General features: G+C 34.6%; 1 protein-coding gene across 9 annotated transcripts in view; it reads left to right on the forward strand.

Annotated features, from left to right (window-relative positions):
• Positions 1 to 17,857, forward strand: part of LOC123322835 (disco-interacting protein 2) — a 179,353-nt gene that overhangs the window by 118,496 nt on the left and 43,000 nt on the right. For 4 of the 9 annotated variants that reach the window (XM_044910871.1, XM_044910865.1, XM_044910863.1 and 1 more), the window contains 3 exons: positions 1,645 to 1,773; positions 5,146 to 5,265; positions 15,274 to 15,405. In XM_044910871.1, the coding sequence (XP_044766806.1) occupies positions 1,645 to 1,773; positions 5,146 to 5,265; positions 15,274 to 15,405 (381 nt within the window). Of the gene's footprint in view, positions 1 to 1,644; positions 1,795 to 5,145; positions 5,266 to 15,273; positions 15,406 to 17,857 lie in introns of all 9 variants that reach the window. The other 5 variants (XM_044910872.1, XM_044910867.1, XM_044910866.1 and 2 more) reach the window with 4 other exon arrangements.

Here is a 17,857-nt window from a genome sequence, read left to right on the forward strand (position 1 = left end):
TACAAACTGATTGAAGGCATACCAAATCCAGTTATTTGCATGGAGAATCAAGAGATCAGTATAATATCATAATATGCACTAGCTTGAGGAGAGTTAATATTCGTTATCTTCTTTGGCTAAAGTTTGAATACGTTACATCAGTTGTAGATATCAAAAATATTAACCCGAAGATTAAATGCATATGATGCAGTGGTTGGGAATGGGTATCACCCGAAGGAATTAACAGATAATTACAAGAATGTTGAATTCTTCAACAAAAATCATCTTGCATCAATATAAGTAAAAGGAAGTTTCAAGTCAAGATGAACTTCACCTTTGAACAAAAATTCCACATGAATAAACAATTAACAGGATAACTGGCGCGTATTTGTGGTTGTTCATCTTAAAACATTGATATAATAATAATAATTAGGTATTTATTGGTACCTTAAGACATTTACAATGTATAGGACAAGTCAAATGAAAAATAGAAAAATCAATTTTCGGGAACGTATTCTACGATGACATTCATCGAAAATCCTGTAGTAAACTTTTCGCATTAATAATTCACTCAAACATAAAATTCTCAAATGCCACCACTTTTTGGGCCTCCCTATAGAAGGAAATTCTTTGTCATCCTCTTCATTCACAATCTTTCTGATTGTGGAAATATTCAGCTGAAATATAAGTCGTTTAGATTCAGATGAAACATTGTATAAATTCTCTTACATTGAATATGTTCGCTACCGTCTGACGTGGATTTTAGAATATCAGGGTATAACTATTTGAATGAACGAACGTGAATTCTAAATAGCACTTCCTGAAACCCTGTCTCTTTTTTCCATCACTTTCGGCACTTTCGTAATAAAAATTGATATTAATTGTGGCAACGGCGTTATGACATTAACGACATTTCATGAGTGCCAACCTTACTCCGTTCTAGTTACAAAAAGTTGAGAAAATTATTTCATGGCCAGCCGACTGCTAAAATAAATGTGAATGGAGTATATATATTTTTGAAGTTTCGATTTTTCTTTCATTTGAAGCATTCAATAATAGCTTACATTCAAAACACAAAACTTTAGTCTCGCAATTCAGAATATAGAAGCGGAAATTTTTTTTACGATTGTCAATGGATTAACGTAGTGCTTATTGAAGGTTCAAGTTTCAGATCTGTAACTTCAAAGACAATATATTTATTGTCTTTGAAGTTACAGATCTGAAACTTGAACCTTTCTGTTCTGTTCTTATAACTTCATTAAGTTATAAGAACATTTCGAAATCGTTAAAATCTCAATTTTTGCTAATAATTCCAAAACGAAGGAAGCTACGGTTTTCACCATTCTTTGTTCATCTGAAAAAAACTAGTAAAAATGCCAACTGTTTTGCTCTAGCTTATCTTGTTTCCGAGATTCCCCCACTGAACATCGAACTTGGGACACCCTGTACATACAATTAATTATTTCGTCTCAAAATTCAATAAAAAGTAAAGTAGAAGTCGTTCCATAGCCAACCCTAAATTACATTAGTCTAATAAAGAATTAATTTCGACCTTTCGTTTTCATTTCGTACTGACTAATTGAATTCCTATATGCTGGTGAAAAATTATGTGAATTGTGTCTTTCTCTCATAAATTCTAAATGAAACGCCTGTTATTGTGTTTAGCCGGGAGCGGCTCGAATGAGGGCGGCAAAAGCAGTGGCGGCGACAATGGATCAGCCGTCAGGCCTCAGCAGCACACTAGACGTCGAACGCAACGTCGTGTCACGCACAACGAGAAACGATACCACTCAGGTTCGAACCCTGTTTATTCCGGTATTTATTTTTTATATCCATACGCTCGAAATCGTTGTTTGCATGTATTTGTTGTGTTATAGATTTTTGTGTAGTAGATACTTATTTTGATATGTGTATTATGTTGCACGTCGAAAGAGTCATTAATCTTGGGTACTCTCCTGTTTGTTATCAACGTAGTAATAATCATTGTCATACACGAAAAAGAAGGGAAATCTAGTTTTTAAACTATATTATTTTTCGAATTACGTTTCATTCGTTCAGAAAGTTCGGCAATTTTTTCTTTCAATATGCGTCTCTTCAGTTGAAACAACAAAGAATTCGAAAACCCAAGTAAAGATCGGATGCCTTACGAACTCTAACAAGCGAAGAATGCAGTGTGCACCAGATGCGAAAACAATAATTTTAAAGTACACATGTATTATGTGAAAAGTTAAGGGTTTGAGGTCGGTGAACGCAGCAGAAGGAGGCGGTTCTCCGCTCTGTTTTCGCAGTGGGCTTTCGCACCAGCCAAGAATCGTACTCGCAACAGTAGCAGAACTCAGGCACAACGAGTGGTTCATGGGCTTTGGCACCAGCTAGCACTTATTACAATAGGGGCAGGACGAAGTAGGCTGAGGTTCTAAGTTAACTGACACGAAGCTCAATACACAATGATTATTTCTAATTAAAACTAAAAACGTGGAAAAAAATGACCGAACAAGCTCAAAATGAGGGTAGATTTTTGTTAAAACATCAAAGTTCGTTACAATATTCGAGATAAAATTGCAAAAATGATGTATCGCTCGACTTAATTTGCAATTTAAAACTATTGAGTGGGTTGCCACCCCTTTAAGGAGGCTGATAGTACACAACATTTCGATGTACCCCTCCAAAAAAATAATTGATCTGTTTCGGTGTTTTCCGTAAAAACTCATTCGTTCAGAAATATTCGATTGTACTGTTTTCGGAGTACATATACAGTGTGAGTCTTTGACTCGTACAAATATTTTAACAGTAGATTCTTGAAGTTAAAAGAAACACTTTTTTCCGATTCGTCACGGCTCAAAAGATACAGGCTGTTGAAATATCATAAAAAAATGTTATATTTAGTTCTATCTCACAAACGGTTTCATCGAATAAAATGAATTTTAAAATATAGTTTTTCTTTTATATGATTAATCTTTGTAGAACACAAGATAACACCCACGTCTCCAGTTTTCTCATTATATCCATTATGTACCATAAAAATACCAAAAATTCAAAAAACCCAACTCTTGAAACTAAGTTGGACGCTAATGAATATTCGAGCGTTTTGTTAAATAAAAGCATTCTTCATATTTCATCGTATGATACTAGAGCAATTTCATGTTCAAAAATAAAAAATATCTGTGATATTCGGAAAATTTGGTACTTTGGCTGAATGCAACTCTGTTTGAAATATCCAAAGACACGTAGAGTCATAGATTTAGCTTGTTATTCTGAAGGAAATTCTGTTTCTACAGGGGTGGCATAGCTCATTATGAAAATTTAAAATGTCTATATCTTTCTATTAGGGCCGAATCGGAAAAAATGGTATGGGAAGAAAGTGTTTCTTTTGACCTTAAGAATCTACTGTTAAAATATTTGTACGAGTCAAAGACACACCCTGTATTATATAATGATCTAATGAAATTGAAATGCAGTGAGTAGTTGTAAAGTTCGGATATAAAGACTTATGCGAAATTTCATGAGGATCGTATCACTACAAAATAGAAGAATATCAAATTCTGTTCCTCAGAAACTATTCTCCAGATGGCGCTCAAATTGCTTGATCCTTCAAAGCTTTATTCTAGAACCAATTACTAATTTTCAACTTGATCTAATCTTAATTTTTGGAAATATCATTTTGTATAACCGAGCAGCTTTGAACTGGTTCAGTTCCCGAATGGGCGATAACTCTGCTTATGAATTTAAACAAGCGCCCAAAAGCTTTCTTAGTTGGTAAGACCATATTTTGATTCTTTTACCTCTTTCGGGCATTTACTTGCAAGAAATGAAACGTTTCATGTACAGGGGCTGAACTACAACTTTTTAACCCAACTAGATGGGGGAAAATGATTGTATTCTCTTGTTTTTGAGTTATAAGCCAAAATTTAAATTTGGGCGATTTCAACTTTGGTCATTATCTCCGTTTCTGTTTGAGCTAGGATGTTGAAATGAAGACATTACACAGAAACTTTTTTGATAGCAATCTAGTGGCGTACTATGATTTCTTCCTACAGGTTGATTTGCTGAGCAATAGGATAAATTTGTGTTTTTTCTTATGAAAACAGTACTTTGAAATGATTTAAAAGATTTGCCATTTTTTTATCGTTTCAGAAATATATCATCCATCGCCCTCAGTCTTTCTAAGTCATTTTAAACTACAGTTTTCATAAGAAAAAATACATCTTTATGTTATAGCAAATATACATGTTGGAAAAAACCGTGGTATGCCACTGGATTGCTATCAAAAAAGTGTCTGTATAATGTTTTCATTTCAACATCCTAGCTCAAACAGAAACGGAGATAATGACCAAAGTTGAAATTTTAATTTTGATCTATAACTCGAAAACAAAAGAAGATACTGGAATGCAGTTGATGGCAATATAAGTTTCTCGAAAAAAGACGACCTTAATGTGCCATGCATTTTCCTCTATCTCATTGGGTTGAAAAAGTTGTAATTCAGGTATCTCCAATATTGCCCACCCTGTACATATGGATTATCCAGTAAACTTTTTTATAGGCAGTATTGGCGCATCCTTGTAGAAACTTCCTATATCTTAAAATTTCATCTCATCTTTCAGTACACATTTCAAAAATCTATCTGTGACTTCATTACAGAATTAATAATTCTTATGATATGTCATCTATCCATTCAATATCTCTTTCTCTGATAACGACTTGATAATCCGTTTCGGAATTCGTGTACTTAATTCAAAATCCTATGAGTCTCGAACTCGAGTTTATCAATAAAAAAAAACAAATAATTCTAACTATTCATGCAGGAAAAAAATTATGAGTTGAACCTTAACAGCAAACGCTAAACTGTCGCTTTTACAGCGGGTTTCATAAAACTTTGATTGTCCGATCAACGATTGGACAGTTAGTTACTCGATTTCTAAAACGAAATCACTGAAACCTTTTCATTTTGAACGTATAAAAATCATAATTTGATGCGAGAATGATATTCTGAAAGATCATGACTAAATTATCGATTGAAATCAAATTGACGTCTATCCGTTAATCAAGCGTTGATTCCCCGATCAATCTTTATGAAACCCGGGTTATATGCTGTTACAAAAGTTCGAATTTATTGTACCCAAATTCTGCTGTGTATCGATCGCATGCTGAGTGTTGTTTTGCATGTAGATGTGGGGGATGCACCTAGCGGAAAAGATTCCAAGGGCAGCAGCTACCAAAGCCCGGCCAATCGAGCCGTCCGCAGGGGCAATCGCAGGCTCACTAGAAACGAGAGTCGCTATCACTCAGGTAAGAGAATGCAGAAGACGCGAAATAGATTGTATTATGAATAACGGTAGGTGAATTGGGTGAAATCTGTAATGGGATTGCGGCTGCTTACTAACCTCTTCTAACGGTAGTCTATCTTTGACAATCTAACCTTCACCTGCTATTTTTTTCAGTTTTTCCACCTTCACTGAAAACTCTATTCTTCTATTCTGAATTCAGAAAGACAATCAGCTGTATGAGGCCGGCCTTAGTTTCCAAGATACGAAGTAGTTGGGGAGCCGACGATGATAAATTGGGATTTACTCGAGCGTCGTGGAGACCTAGTGGGTTTTGAAGATTAGATGACAGAAAGTAAAAAAAATTCTATGATCTATGCACTTTCAGAGGTGGGGAAAGCGTCTGCAGGTTTTCAAAGATTGTCAGGTGTACATACTCGAGAGTGTCAGATTAAAATACTGTATATGCCCTACGTTTCCCTGATAATAAATTCATGTTAATTTGACAGTTTGCTTGGTGGGATTGGCCGCACGGAATAGTTGAAAATGGTAAAAAAAAAATTTCAAGCGTGTCAGATTTTCAAAGGATATGTTAATTAGACCCAAAGGAAGCTACTTTTCAAGGGACTGACAATTCGGTTGTGACGCAAGGTCTCAGCGGTCCTTTGAAAATGAAAAAAAAATCGTTACTTGTACATACTCGAGCGGCCAGATTTTTATACAGGTGGTTAATCGTGGTGTTGCAGACATGTTGACCCATTAATCTGCCACTAATGAAGGGAGTTTTTCTCAATCTGAGAGTTTGAAGATGATAACTAGGATTTATTTTAAATATCTCTAATCGTTTCTGATTCATTATGAAAGTTGTAGATAATAAAATTCTATACAACTTTTGTCTGAGGCAATTTTTTATACCCTTAACCGTTTTCGAGCTAGAGGGTGATTAGCCACACATGCGCAAGACCAAGTTCAATGTTGAAACCCAGTCTAATATACATTCATCGCCATAGGTATCTCGAAAACGTTAAAACTTAGAAAAAATTGCTTCGGACAAAATAACTTAAAAAACAGATTTTTGTGACCTTTATGGCCAATTTTTATTGTTTCGGCTTGCTGAAAGTGTCAGATTATATTTTTTCCGATATTCCTGAATCATAAGCTTCAAACTTCAAATTAGGACAAAAAGCCACCGCGCTGGAGAAGGTGCACATGACGTTTTTTTTTTTGCAAATTTGGTGCACATTTTCGTCACGCTTAAATTGTCAGATTAAGAAAATATATACATTCCAACATGTAATTAACCACATATATCTTAATCTGACACGACCTAGTGTATACAGGGTGTCCGGGGAGTAACTGTACATACTCATACCAGAGATAGAGTGGGACTAGCTGATTACGGATTGACTATAAAAAATTAATTTCTGGATTTCCCTAGAAAGCTACAGGGTGATTTTCCAACTTCATGGAAATACTTAGACCATCATAAAATCCAAACTTATTGACGGATATTATTGAAACTTAGGAGGTTCTTGACACATGCTAAGGTGGAGTAAGAAAGATATCAATTATTCCATTTTTCCAGGGCTGGACTCATTAATCTCCATTTAAAGTGTTCAGGGTAAAAAAAACGCTTTGTATTTCGAATTACAAATAATTGATTAGCTTTTTTGAAAGAAGCTTAATTATGCTTCAATTTTTGGTACCGCTCAAAGTTGTCACATAAACAATTATATTTTTATGAATTTTTTAATTTGGATAAAGTTCGAAAATTGCAATTTTTTTACATGAACAGAACATAGTCATCTTGTGCAGTTCGAAAATAAATAATAAATTTTTTTAGAAAAGTCACTGAAGGTGAAGAAGACTATAATAATTTGTTGATATACTGGGTGGCTACCCCAGACGCGGATTTCACTTTGAGGGAGTAAATGAAGGTATTTTGAAAAAAAAATTGGTGATGTGTATAGGGTATACAGAAGCATATTTCAAAATTATTCTTATGTATACTGGGTGTTCGACAACAATGATATAGACCAAAGTTACACTTCTTCCAGTGAAGAGAACAGCTGATGAACAGAATAATCAAGTTGCGATATTTTAAGAAATAATGGTGATATGATTCGAAAGGCTGTATCCAATTTGAAAATTCGGCAAGAGAAATGTATACAAGCTATTGGTTTTCATTTCGAACCACTTTTGAAATATCGTTGACTCAGCAATTCATTCGTTCCTATTTTTATTTTTATTAGGTACTCTTTACTGTATTTTAGTTTTTTTAAATTTGTTATTGTTTCGTTATTGAAGTGCTTATTAAAGCTCTGAACTTTTTTGTAAATTTTCTACTAATACATTCGCATTTTATATTCAGACATGACATTTTCAGTTCTCTTCATGTTGAAAAATTCAAATTTTCGAACTTTATCCAAATTCAAAAATTCATAAAAAAATTATTCTTGATGTGACAACTTTGAGTGATACCGAGAATTGAAGCATAATTTAGCTTCTTCCTAAAAAACGAATCAATTATTTGTCATTTGAAATACAAAGTGTTTTTTTGCCCTGAACACTTTAGATGAATATTTATCAGTCCGGCCCTGGAATAATGAAATAATTGATATCTTTCTGACTTGACCTTAGCATGTGTCAATAACCTCCCAAGTTTCAATAATATCCGTCGATAAGTTTGGATTTTATGATGGTCTAAGTATTTCCATGAAGTTGGAAAATCACCCTGTAGTTTTCTAGGGAAATCCAGAAATTAATTTTTTATAGTCAATCCGTAACCAGCTAGTCCAGCTCTATCTCTGGTAAGAGTATGTACAGTTATTCCCCGGACACCCTGTATATATAATGATCGTTTTTTTTTTACTATTCTGACAGGCTGTCCTAGACAATTCCCCCTATATACAGGTCTAATTTTTGGTAGAGGCACTCTATAGGGTCCAAGGTATCTCCCCTTATATTAATCTGACACGCTCGAGTAAATCCCCAATTTCCCTCTTGGGCTCCCCAACTATAGCGTTCAGTTTTTTTTTATTCCTTTCAATATTCAAATTGTTTTCAGATAATATTCTCAAGCAAAAATTTTTTTTCAATATTATAAGTTTTTGTGTATTATTTATAAATATGATGCTGGAACGTCATATGGAGGAGATCCAATAAAGTTTTCCTATTTTCATATTTTCACTTTGAGCCTGCAATGACACATTTTTGAAGAAAAAAAGGAAGTACACTACTTATATTCAAATTCTAAAACCGCCATTCGGAATAAGTGATCGATATCTCACATTTATACATGGTGGTTAACGTAAAACCGAGCGTAAAACAATCCAGCCGTATATTTCCGTGAGTAGGTCTTTCTTCGATAAATGCCAGAACAGATCACTTTTTATTTGGAGTAATAAATTTGGATTATAAAGTGGACGGTGTATGATCAGCCCCCTTAACGCGGTAGCAACCCCCTCAAGATTCATAAAATAACAAAAATTGTTGCGTTCGTTCAGGTGTTGAAATTGTTCATCATTTGCTTCCACACAGTAATTGAATTCTTGGTCAATGTTTTTATCAACAATTTGCAGCACATCAGGTGATCAAAGTGCCAGTAGTATAACAACAATAGTATGCAAGAAGGTTTTTTTTTCAGAATCAAATTCTTGATAAGGTCCAATACGTTATTGTGTTTTCAAAAGTTTTCTTCTCTCTATATCAGTAGGTACTCATGAAATATTGAACATGTTTGCAATGGTTTATTTGTGATATTATGCTCTTTTCGAATATATTGAGTAATGAAATGTTACAAAATGTGAATCATAATGTTGAACAAACACTCTTTTACAGTTCAGAAATGAACTGTTGGCAATCTGAACATCTTATTAATTAAAATTTGTTAAGAAACTCGACCGCTCTGTGCACTTCACCCATCGCACTGAAACGAGCGGTGCATATTCATAAATAGAATTGCAGAACTTTCAAAATTATTTACATATCACCCCTTTTGTTATTTATGATTCTTGGTAGAGTTGCCACCATGCTTAGGTCTCTCGAAGTTTGAATCAAAAGATGTTTCCTCCACCAAATAGAAATTTAACTCCCACGATGTTTTCCTGAAAAACCTTATGAAAATATTCAGCTGGACTATTTTATGTGGGCCATCCCTATATTTTTCACCTTGTAAGGAGAAATGTGTTGGGGATAGAAATGTCTTGAAGGTTGCCCCAAAAGCTGTGTGATAAAGAATTCCGTTCCTCAAAGCAACATGGAAATATTATTTCTAGGGAAATTTTATTTATGGGGAAAAAATACGAATATTGAAATGGGATATTGCCAATTACCTTTATTTACATTTGATTTGGCACGATTCCGTAAGGTGCCCTGTGAAATTGAAGTAAATATTGATATTCAAGGTGTTTCACTGTGAACTCGACAAACATATATGTATAATTCTGTAGATAAGATCCGAAAAAACATTTTTTCGTTTTGTTATATTCCCCGTTTTCGAAACATAAGCGTGATACATCAGGGTATGAACTAATAACAGAATTATATGATTTTCACTAACCTCGACGCGTGTTTCGCTATCATAGGAGCATCTTCAGGTGGGTGAAGGTAAACTGAAAATATTTGGTATTGATCTAGAAGATATATATATATACAAGCAATAAACACTTTACCTTCATCCACCTGAGAATGCTACAGTTATAGCGAAACATATGTCCTGGTTAAACAACTCTAATGTTAGTGAAAATCATCAAATGAATGAAAAAGTATAATCCGAAATTCATAAAACAGTTTGTGAAAGAACTGAAAATAACATATTTTATATTTCTTCAACAGCCTGTATCTTTCAAACCGAACCGATTCGGAAAAATGGTGGAGGGAAAAAGTGTTTCCTTTGACCTCAAGAATCTACTGTCAAAGACCTGTATAATATACGTAGTCGTATAATGCTTGTCTAGTTCAAGGGGGAACACTATATTTGCTCTTCTTTATCTTTATTTTTCGTTCTTTTTTGGCGGCTAAAGTTGAGATATATTTGATATTCAGTTTCTTGTTTTAAAGCTTATTTCTTTATTTTTTATAATGATTCATTGTTGGGAGAATTAATTCTGCATTTGTTTACCATTACAATGCCCCCCATTTTTCAAAATCTCACTTGGCAAGTATGGACCAGTCCGGCACTGGTGAATACTAAATTATTGTAGATTCTATATCTTTAATAAATTGCCAACATAACAGCTATTTTATGCTCTTGTACTGAATCTGCGCTCGCATTTGATTTGTTAATCTTGAATTTTCAGTACAGAAATTAGCATTAACTAACTAATTTTTTCAGAGTGAAGTTAAGAGATGTCACTGCTCCTCGTTTTTAAATTTTTTTTTTCAAGACATGTTGAACTTTAGTATCTACAGGGTGATTCTTCGACTTGAATAACATATATTTCAGCAGTAGACCCTTGAGGAAATCACTTTCTTTTTCGATTTTTTCCGATTCGCACTAGATAAAAAGATACAGCCATTTAAAGTTTTTATAATGATTCGAGTTATACCATTCCAAGAAACCTAACATTGTTTTTCACACAAGTGTGTGAGGCATCAAATATACATTTTAACCTTTTCAATAATATTAGAAAAACAAGCATAAACTCACTTTTCCAATTCTGTTTGGTTAACGAATACACTATATGAGTTAACGCAATTTCGTTGGCGATAAATATTGAATATATTCGATGATAACAACGAATTGAGCTTGCAACTACCCATATTAGCTGTGATATTCATTTCCAATATGTACTCAATTTTATCGTTGTTTATTTCATTTCGTACAAGAGTTACTCGATTCAAACATAAGGTACTTATCCTTCGATTTTCTTATAAAGCCCGTTTGCAACAGCCGAGAATTCTCTACAGAATTCTCGCAAGAAAACGGCAGAGATTATTTTGTGCAACTGAACAGAGAATTCTACCGAAAGTGCGTATGCAACGGTACATAATTCACGGCGCATGAATTTTCGAGTAAATTCTCTAGAGAATTCTCGGCTGTTGCAAACAGGCTTAAGGGAATAAAATAAAGTTGACAAACACAAAACACTATAATAACAACAAAATTATAATAACAAGCTAAATCTACAATACTACACATCTATAATGTGTTGTGTTTCAAGGTTTTTCTGTAGATCTTATAAACAGAGTTGCATTCAGCCAAACTACCTATCCAATTTTTCGAATATCACAGATAAGTTTAATTTTTTAATATCAAATTACTATAGAACGGCGCATTATACTAGAAAATATGTAGAGTAAGTACCCCACTTTCATTTTCCAAAATGGTCAAATACTCGTTAATGAACATTAAGCTTACCTTTGAGAGTTTGGTTCTTTGAGTTTCTGTTATCTTTGTGCTATGTAATAATCAGAATTAAGGAATTGAAAGATGTGATTTGAATTTTATGCCAGGAGAAGATCCATCACAAAAATAAAAAACTGTTTTCCGAAAAGCTGTCTATTCGATAAAATCTTCCATGAGATATAATTGAAAATTACATTTTTTATGGATTTTCACCATCCTCTATTTGTTAAACAGAACCAAATTGGAAAAAAGGTTGAGAGGAAATAGTGTTTCGCTTGACTTCAGGAATTTTCTGTTGAAATATATGTACCTACAAGTCAAAGACTCACCCTATTTAAAACTCGACTTCATAAATGATTATAGACGGTGACATTGGCAGTTTAATTCATATGGCGATAGGTGCAAAAATTACTCTGAAAATCATGAATAAAAACCTTCAATTAGCATTCGCCTGTTAAATTTTTCTTTTCAGCTAAATCAGTTGAAGTAGCATGATAATTTCCATAACCTTGCTCAAAAAATACCTGAAAAATGAAGGTACCTAATTAAGTCTCAAACTGGTTGTCCAATGAATAATTTTTGACACATGTCAAGTATTTGGTCCATACCTTCTGTGATAGTCGAGTTGTATGTATTAGCAAGGAATCCCTGGGTATCGTCAATTAGACTAGGAAACTGCAGGATAGTTGGTAGGATATCTCTTTGAACTATTCAACTGTTTGTTTCATATGAAATCTATCTCCAATTCGGAATTATGATGGTGAAAGCTTCACTAATGATGAACAATAAACCTGAAACCACTGCGTAGTTGATTGATGATTTCGATTAATCTGGAACTAACTAGATTGAATAGGGATTAGCTCGCTGTATTTCCACATGTGTGAGCTTATTTATCATTCCGTGGTATTTTGATTCACACTACAAAGAACATCCCTAACAAGAACTGAATCAGAATTACGCAAGTTATCCTCTTTGAATGAATTGCAATTTCTGCGAAATGGAGTGCAGATCGTATTCATTTTCATTTCATCCATTATCAAATCTATTTCATTCATCTGAATGAAATGCATTTCAACGTGTTTTCCTTTGCGGTAATATCTGTTTCTAAAAGCGGCAATATTCTCATGAAATGGAATCTGTTTTTGAATCGACCTCATAAAAGAGTTAATAGGATGTCTATTTCTCTGATTGAAATGAATCCCTTTTGTTTCCAATAATATCCACAGTGTCTAAATTAATTCGATATGGTACAAATTTATGTTTCCATTTCTGTTTGCTACCTGTTCTTCGCCAATGAGTAATTCGGTATTTTTCAGATCTCCAATTTCATTATCGGTTCTCTAACCCTAGGGATACATATCTGAACCACTGAAACAAACTTATAATTGATTCGCTATCAATTTACTCAACCGTGACTTCGAGCGCACCGTAGAAGAGACTTCAAAGATATTTTTTTTATATTCTTGTGTCAATTTGAAAAGGTCAAACTTAATATCTCCCCCATACAAAATCAGAAAAACTGCATAAAGAAAGGGGAACATTTTGTATGGTTGATTCCAATTGATTTGTATCAACCCCTAAAATATTAAATGGGAAGGGGATTGAGTGGGTTACACCTTGTTTTAAAGGTAATTCGATTCTTTTTTCAATACGACACACTTGACCCTCTTCAATGAAACATGAAAATAATGAAATAATGCTCACTATAAAATATTTCAAAATGTTGTCTATTATTTTGTAGACAACAATATAACCTATTTTCAAATGTGACCCTTATAATTTGGAAAACTTCAACTTGAATGTCTCGCATGCTTTGCCTATTTTGCTTCCAATTGTTCAACATCTCGGGGCTGTGTTTTTTGCACAATCGACTTCGAATGTCCCAGAGAAAAAATCTAATGGTGTCAAGTCTTGGTAGCGTGGTGGCCATTCAATCGACCCTCTTCTACCAATCCATTTCTCTTGGAAATTATATGTGAGCCATTGCTTATTTTCATCCTTATCACTTTAACTTAGTGTTATTATTCATTAATTGTTCAAGCATTTTTAAGTGAGTATCATCATATTCTTCAATGAATATAGGTCCAATAACAGCGAATCCCACGTGTGTAGAACAAAAGATGCCATGATCAACATATTTTCCACAATATTACAGAATTTGTTGTTTGAATTGAAATTATTTTTATGTATGGTGAATGCAGAAGATGCGCAAGAAGAACGCAGCAATGCTCAATGCAAAATTTCCGGGGATGAATTTGAATCACAAATATGTCGTAGAATTAGTGGCAAAGTTCAGGGAGCTTAGGCTCAGTTGCAAACGAAAAATGCCGGAATATATGTGTTTTAACTGAAGACAGACAAATTGAAGTGGGGCACCATGGTTGCAAATTCAAACATTTCATTCCATGAAGTAGGGAATGCCTCAGGAACAGTAAAAAAGACGTTGTAGTTACATAAATTCCATCCCTACAAAATTCACATTCTTTACCATCTGTTTGATTTTGATAGAGAATTGAATTTTGCGAACAAATGACATATTCAATCAATGCCAACCCAAATCTTTTATTTATTTTTTCTGTTGGGCGTGTTAACAAAAAAAAAATTGCCGTTACTGCAGCGATAAAAACGCACATATTGTAAGAGGTCATACAAAATACTCAAAGAAAATAAACGTTTTAGATGGTATTATAGGAAATGCTGTTATTGGACCTATATTTATTGAAGAAAACCTTATTACTTGAATCTGCTCGGAGAAATAATATATCCGTTAATAACAGCAAGTTTAGAGAATAAACTCGAGGATGGCAATATTGTTTTACGATACACTATAGATGGAGCTACACCCCATTATTTACTTTCATAAGGAATTTCTTTTTGCAGTTTTTCTGATTTTGCATGGAGGCATGGAGATATTAAGGGTGGTACAGCTTTTGAAATTGACACAATGTATATTATTAAAAACCATCATCGGAACTTTCAATCATCCAAAAGTGATTTTGCCATAGCTAAAACGTGAAGATCTCATAGTAAAAATCGTAATAATCACGCATCTGATTTTAATTTTGAAATGATTTTTGTCTTATATGTAATCATAGTCGTTGCATTTGAGGAGAATTATAATACTTCAACATTTTGAACGTATCGTATGCGTGAAAAATATATGCATTAGATTGTATAATTATATCGGAAAAAAATTATTTCAAAAAATTAATATCAAAGAGCATCATACGAAAATCAAATGTAATATTCTCATGCGTGAAGTAGGTATGTACATATATAATATGAAGAATGAAGACGCACTTTTATATTATAACAAACTAATATTTTTACTGAAGTCAGTTCACCCTTCAGAAATGTGTCCTTATACAAGAGACACTGCAGGTTGAAGCTAGTCGTTCCTAATCTCTCGAAAAAACTTATTTTTCAACAATTCTCAAGGACATCTCATCTCATCAATGTTGCTGCCTACCTGTAATTATATATTTGAAAGAATTTTGCAAACTTTTAAGAAATGGATATAAGGTGCTGTGTGCTGGCATGTTACTGTGTGTACTTCAATATCATCTTCCTCTTTAACTAACATTATTTGTAGTTCTGATTTCGTTTTATTTTGAGACTCTAAGTAGAATTTTCATCTTGCCTTTGAAATAATTGATGTTTTAATTCGATTATCCTAATTTTCAGAGGTTCGACAAGAAGCAGTACAAAGAGCACTGGCACAAGCTATGCAAAATAGGCTGAAACCATCTATGCCAATGCCTTCCAAAAGGACATCTGTGATGGCGAGAAGTCCCGATAGAGATCGACATGACTCAGGTTGGTTGAAATTGAAACACTTTCCGATGATTTCTTTATTCATTTTAAATGAATCAATCATTGATTCTTTCACAACGCTTCGGTTTAGGGATGGATGTGTGTCGCAACAATTTATTTATTTGAGAGATGCTTAATTGTTTGCGGGTGTTTTATCTTATATTATTCATTCAGTTACAAATTTGTAATCATCTTTCCGACATACAACTTCTGAAAGTATTTCTATGAAAAATAGGAAATAAAAAAAATAAATAAATAAATAAAATAATTGCCCAACAGGGCAATCGAGAATGGGGAATTCTCCTCAATTTGGGTTATCACTGCATATGCAAGTTTAAACTCAATAATTATGAGTTTCATTTTTAATTTTTCAAATTCACCGCGGCAACTATGCAAAATCATCCTTCAAATATGGGGTTTTAAAATTCAAATCGCTTTGTGCGGAGTTTACGATTTGGCAACAGCGCATACAAGACAATGAAAAGAACAACGTCCGATCAGCTTGTTTATAAAATAACAGCTGTTGATCTACAGGCGCGTACTTACTGGCGAGCTTCAACTGCAACCGGCCATAAAAATCCCATAAAATTTTACGACCTTCCTCGTTCGTCGCAGATTTCATAGACAGCCATCTTTGTCTATCTCATCAAGATAATGTATTTGTTGTCCTTTATTATCAAGGCACATTTCAGTCGATGTTGCCAACTTGTGCAATCCACATGAAACGCTTTAAATATATATATATATATATATATATATATATATATATATATATATATATATATATATATATATATACCCTAACCCTGAGGCCTATTATGTCTTGCATCAACACCCCCACAGCAAACTTATCTATGTTTGTGACCAATATTCTGTCTTCCTACCTATCGACCACGAGGAGCAGATACCACGTAGAGGATTCCTTTTCCTTCGCAGGCTACATCAGTGAGATTCAGCTCCCGGACAACTATGTGTTGATCAGTCTCGACGTCGTCTCACTCTTCAGCAACATAACATTAGAGCTTACATTGTCAGCTATCGGAGAGAAGTGGGAAGCCATAGCCTGCCATACCACCATACCAAGGGAGGACTTCATGGCCATTGTCAGGTTTCTTTTTGAATCCAATTACTTCATATTCAATGGCAACTTTTACCTTCAGATTTTGGGCTCCCCAATGGGCTCCAGCTCCAGCTCACCCATTGCAGAGATTGTGATGGAGTTTGTACTCGATAATGCACTCATAGGAGTCCTTTTTTACATCCCACTGATAAAAAGATACGTGGATGACATCATCTGTTCGGTGCCTGAAGACGAAGTAACTTACCTCCTAAACAAGTTCAACTCCCAACACAACCGCATACAATTTACTCTAGAGGAGGAAACCAACAGAAGTGTCCCTTTTTTGGACACAAGGGTCATTAGGGCATCTGATAACAAGCTGATCCTTGACTGGTACCAGAAACCTTCCGCTTCAGGAAGATATTTACACTATCTTTCCAATCATGCACATTCGCAGAAAGTAAACATGGTGTTGGGGTTAAAAAATCGCATCTTGAGAATTTCCCACCACTCCTTAAGGCAGAAGAACCTCAGACTCTTACATCAGTTGATGATGGAGAATGGATACCCCAGAAATCTATTGAATAGGCTAATCTACGGTTCCAGTTCCAGTCCACCTGAACGACAACGAAATGGAGACACGAGCGCATCCGCCACAACAGACGTCAACCTTATCTATTCGTCCATTCCGTTGATCAAGGGTCTAACCAATGCATTGATCAGTCTCCTAAGAACCTCAAACGTGAGACTGATACCCCGATCGGAATTTAAGATTGATAAACTTTTTAGTCGCACAAAAGAAAGAATCAACACCATGAACAAGAGTGGCGTAGTATATTTAGTCCCTTGCTCTGTATGTGAGGAGGTTTACATAGGCCAGACATCACAACAATTAAAGAAAAGATTGACACAGCATAAGAGCGACATAAAAAACCCCAAAAAGATTTGTGCATTGGCCGACCATACCAGGAACAGGGATCATCTCATGGACTATGACTCTGTCCAGGTCCTTGACTGTGAGTGGAATGGAAGCAAACGATGTTTCCTAGAAATGTACCACATCATACGACAGGTCAATTCTATGAATTATAGAAGAGACATCAATAACATCAGTAGTATCTACACATATCTGATCCGTTTCGACCAACTCAGTGAGAGAGAGATGGCGAGGCCACTAAGTGGAGCTGAAATGGATACACTGGATGGTGGATGAGCCGCGGACGTTTGAATTTCCACCCACTTTTTCCATCCTTCAGTGAGAGTGAAAGGTTGGCAAAAGTTATACTTAGTCAATTCCGAACCTGATATGTGATTAAGAACCGGGTAATGTGGTCGGTGAGAGGGACCTGTTTACCGAACCGTGTTTTAGTGAGAGTGAATCACGAGGACAAATAA

Source organism: Coccinella septempunctata, chromosome 1 (assembly GCF_907165205.1).
Source record: "Coccinella septempunctata chromosome 1, icCocSept1.1, whole genome shotgun sequence".
Taxonomy (NCBI): domain Eukaryota; kingdom Metazoa; phylum Arthropoda; class Insecta; order Coleoptera; family Coccinellidae; genus Coccinella; species Coccinella septempunctata.